General features: G+C 31.9%; 1 protein-coding gene across 1 annotated transcript; it reads right to left on the bottom strand.

Annotated features, from left to right (window-relative positions):
• Nucleotides 1-7,032: 7,032 nt before the first annotated feature.
• LOC111889906 (MADS-box transcription factor 14) lies at nucleotides 7,033-8,334 on the bottom strand. The gene is made up of 6 exons (XM_023886060.3): nucleotides 8,152-8,334; nucleotides 7,993-8,057; nucleotides 7,819-7,912; nucleotides 7,582-7,623; nucleotides 7,467-7,508; nucleotides 7,033-7,347 (listed from the first exon to the last, which is right to left on the bottom strand). Exons 1-6 carry the CDS (start codon nucleotides 8,293-8,295, stop codon nucleotides 7,213-7,215), a joined length of 522 nt encoding a protein of 173 aa, XP_023741828.1. The 5' UTR covers nucleotides 8,296-8,334; the 3' UTR covers nucleotides 7,033-7,212.
• Nucleotides 8,335-9,626: the final 1,292 nt, after the last annotated feature.

A 9,626-nucleotide genomic window follows, 5' to 3' on the forward strand; every position in this document is an offset into this window, starting at 1 on the left:
CATAAAGTTCCAGCTTGTGCAAGAATGAGACTCTCTCATGGTGTAAAACTCCATTGGAAGCATAGATTGGTCATTTAGAGCCTTTAGAACCTTGCATGTGCGTAAAGTTTCCAACTTTACATGATAATCGTGCCTTAGAGGCTTGGATATGTAATTTGGAGCTTTGCCATGGCTTAAAAAGCGTCTGCATGGATGGAGGTCTACGAGGACTCGGCGAGTTGGATGAACAACTCGGCGAGCCCGATGAATTTGGCCGTGAACTCGACGAGTTGATGAACAACTCGACAAGTCCGTTGAAGTTTGCCTTGTACACAAAAAGTTGTTAGAAAACTCAGCGAGTCGACTAAAGTTCCCCCGATTCTTGGACACGTATGAGTTCGGTGAGTTAAAGGAGGACTCGACGAGCCAATCAAGGATTTCACGATTTCTCGAGTCCATGAAGGACTCGACGAGTCGGTGAACTGTACTCAACGAGTTGAGTCAACATGGACTGTTGACTTTGACTGTGAGCATTGACTTTGACCAAGAGTTGACCAGATGACTTCTGAGGGTGGGTGTTTTGATAATTTGGAAACTTATGAAAAAGGATTGTATGGTAATCATAGGTAGTGGAGTTCGTGTTGGTGATCTGGGAGCTGAAGCTTTCTAGTTTTCTGACGTCAGTTGCGAGGTGAGTTATCCTCACTATATTAAGGGGTCTAAGGCACCAAGGTCAGCCCATTGGATTTGATATCCTAGTAGTTATTGATATGTTGAGTTGAGTTAGTAATGTATGCCAGTTGATATGCTAGTCGGGTAGGTCGGTAGGACTGCCTGTGATACTAATTGATTACATGTATGTGCATTTATATGTTACATGTCTACATGTTATGTGGGGTGGGTTGAGGTTGTACTGCTCTGTGTGGTAGCCAACAAACCTGAGAGTATTCCAGATATGAGTTGAGGGCCCGGTAGGCATTCCAGACTCATATTGAGGACTCGGGAGCATTCCAGATATGAGCTGAGGTCCCGATAGGCATTCCAGACTCGTACTGAGGGCTCGATGGCATTCCAGATACGAGCTGAGGGCCCGGTAGGCATTCCAGACTCATACTGAGGGCCCAGGGGTAGTCCAGCTTGTAAAGTTGTGGGCCTAGTGCATGTTGTTCTGTTTTGATTGATATGATATATTAATGTTGATATTGCCATGTGGACTGTATGAGTATCGGTATTTTGGGGGTAACTCACTAAGCTTTCGGGCTTACAGTTTCAGTTTATTATTTTAGGTACATCAGGGGATCGAGGCAAGGCCAAGGCATGATCGTACAGCTCCTCTTATTGTGTTTATGTTTCTGGGAAAAACTCTGATAATCAATATTTTGAAAACAAAGTTGTAATGTTTGATAAACTTGATATGTTTTAAAAAAGTTTAAATTGGTTTGAAATTTTGGATGTTACACTTGGTTTGCATTGATGTCACAGAATGCATACAAGCAGAAAAATGTGCACATTCATAATCATCCAAATATGCAGGAGGTCTAGAATGTCTTGAAGATCTTCGAAGTTCTTGTTGAGATGATGAAAACAGAACATAATTAGACATGGTGAGTGGGGTAGTATCAAATGAAGAATGAACAAAAGATGATGTAGGTGATACATAATCATTATTGACCGGAAAATCACAATAATCCATTGATTCTTGAGCAGGAAACATTGGAATGGATTTGGGTTTCATGGAATGGAATGGGAAAATATTCTCATGAAAATAAACATCTCATGAAATTACCACCTTCTTAGTGTCTAAATTGTAAAGCTTATAAGCTTTCTTTCCAAATGGGTATCCAATGAAAACACAAGGAGAAGCTCGAGGGGTAAATTTTTCCCGATGTTCTTTAAGCGTACTCATAAAACATAAACACCCAAATGCTTTAAGGTGAAAATATACGATTCTGTCCCAGTTAACTTCAAGAAAGGAGTATCACCACTTAATAATTTTTTTGGAAATCTGTTTATGAGATATGTTGCTATGAGTACACATTCCCCCCAAAAGGCAACATGAAGATTGGATTGAAAAAGAAGTGCTCGAGAAGTTTCCAACGAATGTTTATGTTTCCTCTCAACAACTCCGTTTTGTTGAGGAGTACTTCTACAGCTAGTTTGATGTAAAATGCCCTTTTCTTGAAGAAATAAAGATGCTTCTCTACTTGAACCAAGTTCAAAAGCATTGTCTGATCGGATGGTTTTAATTCTTGTCCCAAATTGATTTTCAATTAGTGAAATAAGCCCTTTTAATACTTGAAAAGCATTACTCTTTGTGCTTAAAAGATGCGTCCATGTAGAGCGTGTAAAATCATCGACGATTGTTAACAAGTAAGAGTAACCATCATATGTTTTTGTATTATATGGACCCCATGTATCGATGTGTATAAGCTCAAATGGAACCCTGGAACGAATACAACTGTGATGAAATGGGAGTTTGTGCTGTCAAGCTTTAGGACAAATTTCACAAACAAAATCAAGATCAACATTTTCTTTGTTCAACACATTCAAGGTTTTGATCTTATACATGGGTAAATGACCTAGCCTTTTATGCCATAAAGAGGCATTAGTGTCATTAGAAACAGAATTACAAAGAGAATTTGAAAAAATGACAAAGGAATCTAAAGAAGTTTTCGTAGAAACAGACATAACTCGACTCTTATTTGCTTCTTGTTTGGAATGAAGAAAGTACAACCCAACATGATGTTTACCAAGAACCAGAGGCCTCTTTAGAGAAAGGCCGCCATGCAACAGAAAACAATAGTGTTCTGAAAACATAATGAAAGATTTAAGATCTTTACATATCTTGCCAATAGATAGAAGATTGTAACGAAACATAGGGACATAAAGAACGTTGTGTAAAACAACTTCTTTAGTAATGCGAGTGCTTCCAACTTCAAATGAAATAGTCTTTTCACCATTAGGAAGAGTGATATGATGTGGAATATGAAGTTTGTGAATTTGAAATAATAAGGATTTATCAAAACACATATGATCACTTGCTCCTGAATCAATGATCCAGGAAGAAGTATCATTTGTGATGTAATGATATTTAGTTTCATTGAAAGGAGAAAATGTGTTACCAGCAAAGTTAACACTTGACTGGGGATGATTAGTTGATTCCTGATGCTTTGAATCTTGAGAATTCTGATCACCACTTGGCATTTTGAAATTGTTCAACATTGAGATGAATTGTTGATATTGGTCATTAGTTAACTCAGGAAAAACTCCCTTTTATGAAGAATCTTTAGCAACAACACTAGCAGCCACAGTTCGTCCCTTTGTGAACTTGAACTCTTTTAGGAAACCAATTAGATGGTAACATTTGTTGATGGTGTGGCTCTAATACCATGTTGATTCCTGAATGATGAAATGAAGTAGAGAGAGAAAAAATGATACGTTTGAACATTTTCACTGTATTGATCGTGTAAGAAGAGTTACAAAACAGATTATATACAAAGTTCAAACTAAACAGAAAAATTAATCATCTAACTGCCTAACTAATTAACTAATCAGCTTAACACACGTGTCAAAGCATAAATACCAACACTAATTAATGTTTCTAAAAACTACAAGTAACTCAATGCTTGGAAGAAAAGTAAGCATTAGAAAAAAAAATAACATTTGTTTTTCAGTGAATTAAAACAAAAAACTAATAAATTTTGTTACACCTAGATTTAAGCCAATAAATTTCTAATGATTTTATTTTACAAGGACCATTTAGTAATTAATAAGCCTCTTTTTAGGTAATCTGGAATTTTTTGTATTTTATTTGTTTTTTTATATTATGGCTCATTTATAGGACAACTTTTTGCCATTAAACTTGGTTGATTCGTTTTTTTCTCAAACATTGACCATTTTTTAGCCTCTTTAATTTTTATTAAATATGGTCGATTCATTTTCTATTGTTCAAACAATGACCATTGTTGTCCTTTCGTTTATCATGTTATAGAAATGTATTTGGATGCTATTGTTTTGGTTTATGTGTAATAATAGTTGCAACAACCATATTGTAGCAATGTACTTTCAAAGTACATTGTTATTTTAAGGAAAAACTTAATTGAATAATACAAAGTAACAACTAACAACGCAGATGATAATGATGATGCAGCTGATGAAATAAAAAGCTATTATGCTTGTAGGTATGTGTGTGCATGTGAAGCATCGTGGCGGATATTTGGATTTGACGTTCATACGATCCGAATGTAAAATCAATTTAAATGTTGTTTCAAGTGCTATTTATTCATTGTTATTGATAGAGGTAGGACATCACTCTCACTTTATAATTCCTCTAAATCTTACTGATGATTTTTTTCTATGTTGGGTAATGATGTTGCCAAACCATTAAAAAAATATCATTGATTATATGGGATGAGGCACATATGATTCATACGCATGCATTTGAAGCGTTGGATCAATATTTTAAGGATATATTTAGTTGTAATCTTTGTAGCAACTTAAAATTACCATTTAGAGGAAAAACAATTCTTTTCTAAGGCAATTTTAGACCGATTCTATCTGTTGTTCCTAATGGAAGTAGACAAGACATTGTGAATACTTCATTAAGTTCCTCTTACATTTGGTCAAATTGAAAAGTCTTAATAGTAACAAAAACATTAGGTTAAGTGTTCACACATTTGATATTGAAGAAATAACGACATTTGCAAATTGGCTTTTGGGTGTAGGACAAAGAAGGGTTAGCGGTTTAAATGATGATGATACAATTATTGATATCTCAGATGATCCTCTTATTATTGATTCATGTTATCCTATTGGTTCATTATTTGAATTTGTCTATCCTTATCTTATTTAAAATACCAAGAATCCGATGTTTTTTCTAGAAAAAACAATCATCGTACTGAAAAGTGTGGTCGTTCAAGAAATAAACGATCGTTTGTTATCATTATTTCCGAGAGCTAAAAAATAATACTTACGTTTAGATACTCTTTGTTATTCAGATTTTGTTCATGATGACTTTGATAAAAGTTTGTAATCGTCTGATGTTCTAAATGGTCTTAAACCGTCATGTTTAACAATTCATAAGTTGGTATTAAAATTCATATTTCAGTTATGTTACTAAGGTAACATTTGGTTCATAGAATGTTTACGAATGAATTGGAATATGTCAATGAATTGGAATCTTTCATGAATTGTAATCCAATTCAATAGTCTATTTGTTTAGTTGGAAATGAATGAAACTAGAATTATATAAAATGATATAATTGTCTCTTTTTTTTTTTGCTTTGTTTTTATCATTTTTGTTTGTATTTATTTCAAAATTTACTTTAAAAAATATTTAATGTTTATACATTGATATTTTTTTTTAATTAACATGGGTCTCACACCTAAGATAATGTAGTAACAACTTTTAATTTATTTTTTTAATTCAAATGCACCCTACTCGTTTTTAAGCAAAAAGTGTAGGCCGAAAAATGAGAAAATTAATCTCCATGAATGCACTAATTTATGTCGAAAATGACAAGGAAATGATATTTCAAAATGACAATATTTGTGTTTTGAATTATTTAGAAAATATAAGCTTTAAAGGGTTAACACCATCATTTCATGAAAAATTAGCTATCTTTATTATTTTTTATTCTTATTAACTTTCGTATTTATATAAGATTATGACATTTAGATACCATCAATTCTATTTCTTAATCTTTTTTTTATTATTATTTTTTATTTTTATATATATTTTTTTTAATTTTAACACTTATCTTGACCTAATAAATAGAGGATTAATAGAAGTAAAAAAAAAAAAAAACCTTAATTTTAACATTTTTCTTGACCTAATAAATAGAGGATTAATAGAAGGAAAAAATAAAACCAACTGAGTAGTAACTTTTAATTATTTTATACAAAAGATTGCATTGTTATTATCAAATAATATATCATGCAACTAGATTTAACCAACTGATTATCAATAAAAGATTGTCTAAAGAAAACAATTACATGTCATCACAACCTCATACATCTATCTATCTACGCTATGTGGTTTAAGCGTTTAACTAATTATCGGCGATCCTTGGAAACAAGTGAGTCGATGTTCCAAACTGACTCTAAAAAATAAGTGACTAAATATAAAAAAGATAAATACTACTATCATCTACTCTTTCAATCACATTCATATAGAATAATGACATGTGGAATCTTAATTTTGACATTTATTTTAATTTAACGAGTATGAAGATGTGTATGATATTTTTCCTCCTACCTTTTGTTATATTCGACTTCTTAAAAAGATAAGTCAAAATCAAAAGAGTATATTAAGAAAATTAGATTACACATATCGTTGTTCTAAATGATTACGAAATAAAATAAGAATATGGGATTAAGAAAAGTTCCGAAGATATGTTATTTCCAATACGTATGCGTATTTACTCTATCCAGGGTATCACCTAAAAAGGTTCGTTTATACGTATGTGTATTGAAATTTGAAGGTGCAGCTTTCCTGTAGATGAAGCTATCACATTCTGGTTGACCATGTCATCCACTGCCATTTGAACACCACATCATCATAACCGATTATATATACTGCTTTGCCCCAATTTTTCTCCTTCCACGTATGACCTCCATCACAGTTTATGTTTGAAACATAAAATAGAAAATATACATATATTATTGTCCATATCATATTTGTAATATGTATCTTTAACATTTGAACACTTGTAGACTTTTAGTGTTCGAGGGTGGGTCAAACAAGATTTGTTGTTCTCTTTCTTTGTATTAACCAAGTGAATACGCATTCTATAAAAACCAATAAAGGGTAAATCAAAGTAGAGGGAGGGGGAGGTTTCTTCATGGGTAAGCTCTCTTGCAGGGCATGCTATTGCTATGATAGAGTGTCATCGTTGCTTTCAAAAAGAGGCCAACTGTTAAAGAAACCAAGATAAGCTAGCTTGAAGTTTTTGGCGATATATATATATATATATATATATATATATATATATATATATATATATATATATATATATATATATATATATATATATATATATATATATATATATATATATATAATTCGGCATTAGGAATAAAAAATAAAGTCAAATGATACAGCAAGAGCACAAGCGTCTAGTGATGAATCAATAATATGCACAAAGTCTCCCCTTCTTCACTACTACATGCAGAGTATATAGTATATTTTTTCCAAAGTCGTTTTATTGATTTTGCAGGGTGGGTACTCAAAGATTAATCCAAATCCTTGAAGTTGAAGAGAGGGAGTGTTATAAGTAGTTGAGATGAATTGGTCTTGTAGCAATGGCTACTTGCACCATCGTCCAAATATCCTTTCTGTTTTGCTGCTGATGCCACCTGTAATTGTAACTGTCACTGTAAGTCAACATCTAATCTCATTCTCATCACCTCGTCTCCCTCTTGCTTTTTTTTTCTCACATATCCAATCCAATCAAAAACAAGTATAGAGTTCCATGTAATTGATTTACCTGCTGCTTCATTTCTTCCTTTTCCTCTGTTAATTTCTTTTCCTATATTAACAACGTATGAAAACTTAATTAGATTATTAACAGGGTATGTATGGAGGAAAAGTAAAATACCTACCTGTTCATGAAGGCTCGATATTCGCTCCATCATCAATTGTGTCTGCAAACAAACATTATTATAATTATTATATATTGTCAATTTAAATACAGATTCACTCCATATATAATCAACCCAACCAATGACCATTCTATCTTGTTCAAAACAGAACAATATTGTATTTGTACCACAACACAACAAAACAAAACTATATGTACAATTACAAGCTAGCACACTATCATAAACAAAAATAAGAACCTTTCTAGAACGTGTATGCATAAGAGCAGCACTAAGTTCCTCCTCTAACTCTGTCATGTCACTCACTGATACCTTATTTCCCTCTTCATCAACCCTGTCAAGTCAACCTCTGGGCCGGATTAACATCCATAATATACATATTGTGAGTGCATCGATCCATCATGATTTGCTTACCTTCTCACTGATTCTAGAAGCTCTTTGCATGTTCGGAATCTTGTACAGGGGTAGTTAGTTCCCTCCTGTGAGATGGAAAGTTTTAGCGTTAAGATCTGGTGATATCTGATCAAGATTCAACAGAAAATTAAAATTATAGATAATAAATTACTTATTTACCATATAATCTTGGGAAGCCTTTTCTTGGGTGCTTCTCTCTTCTTCTTCTTCTTCTGTCTCAAGGATGCTTTTCTGATACCTAGAAAGGATAAGCTCCACACTGTACAATACCCATTTAGATAACATATGAGTCCATCCAATCATTATATTGCCGCCTTCAAAAATGGAAAATTGCCCAATAAGTTATCCAACTTTTGTAATTTCTATTCAAGGTAGCCAACTTTTTGAAAAAAATAAATCTATTTAGAACTTTATATATATATATATATATATATATATATATATATATATATATATATATATATATATATATATATATATATATATATATATATATATATATATATATATATATAAACTTCAGGTTTTTCAATTTAGGCAACCAACTCTCAACTTTTCAACCCTCATGAAATGAAAGTACAATTAAGTTGGCAAAAAGAAGAGGTAATGCGATCAAATATCTTATAAATATATACAAGAAATTTAAAGGCATATATATATATATATATATATATATATATATATATATATATATATATATATATATATATATATATATATATATATATATATATATCCAAGTATTTTGAAACTACTGTTATGAAATAGCATGAGCTAGCTGATTTAAAGGCATAAAAACACATGTCACCTGGAGCTAATGATGTTGTGAGGATATGAAAATGCATGGGATAGCATACCACAAGTTGAATTTTACAAAATTGGAAAGTAAGGCTTTTTAGAAATCAAATTATTGTATGTCCAATGTTTTGTCTTAGGTTTCTATTTAAGCTCAAAATGGTGTTTTTAATCAACTTAAAGACTTATGTAACATTGAATTGGATTTTTGTGGAAATGTCCACGTTAAAGAAACTTGATCTATATATACACAAAACCAGTGGCAGTCACATAACGTCTCCCATTCCTTTCACCTCCGCCACCTTCCCCACCACCACTATCACCAACTTTGCCACCACAGACACTACCACTTCCACCTGCATCTCTTATGTTACCAACCGTTATAATCATATATGATTAATCAATCGGTGAACAGACATATATGTATAATCATTTATGATTAGACATATATGTATAAACATGTATAATCATATATGATTATACCTCTCTGTCATATAATAATTTATGATTAGACATACCCCACTGTGATGTCGGTATGCTGGAACGTTAGAACGACAAATGAGGAAATATATAGTTGAGGTTGAATCTCAAGATCTCTATTTTTTTTTTAATCTCTAGTGAACTATATATATATATATATATATATATATATATATATATATATATATATATATATATATATATATATATATATATATATATATATATATATAGCCTAGAAGGTATATAAGCTTAGGTACCCATCTTACTACGTCGTGCTTTGTGTATGTATGCATTGTAATCGTCTAAAATTCTTGTAATTCAACTCCTAAATTGATTTAGTTTCAAATTTTTTAGAA

The sequence above is a fragment of the Lactuca sativa genome, chromosome 4 (genome assembly GCF_002870075.4).
Source record: "Lactuca sativa cultivar Salinas chromosome 4, Lsat_Salinas_v11, whole genome shotgun sequence".
Lineage (NCBI taxonomy): Eukaryota > Viridiplantae > Streptophyta > Magnoliopsida > Asterales > Asteraceae > Lactuca > Lactuca sativa.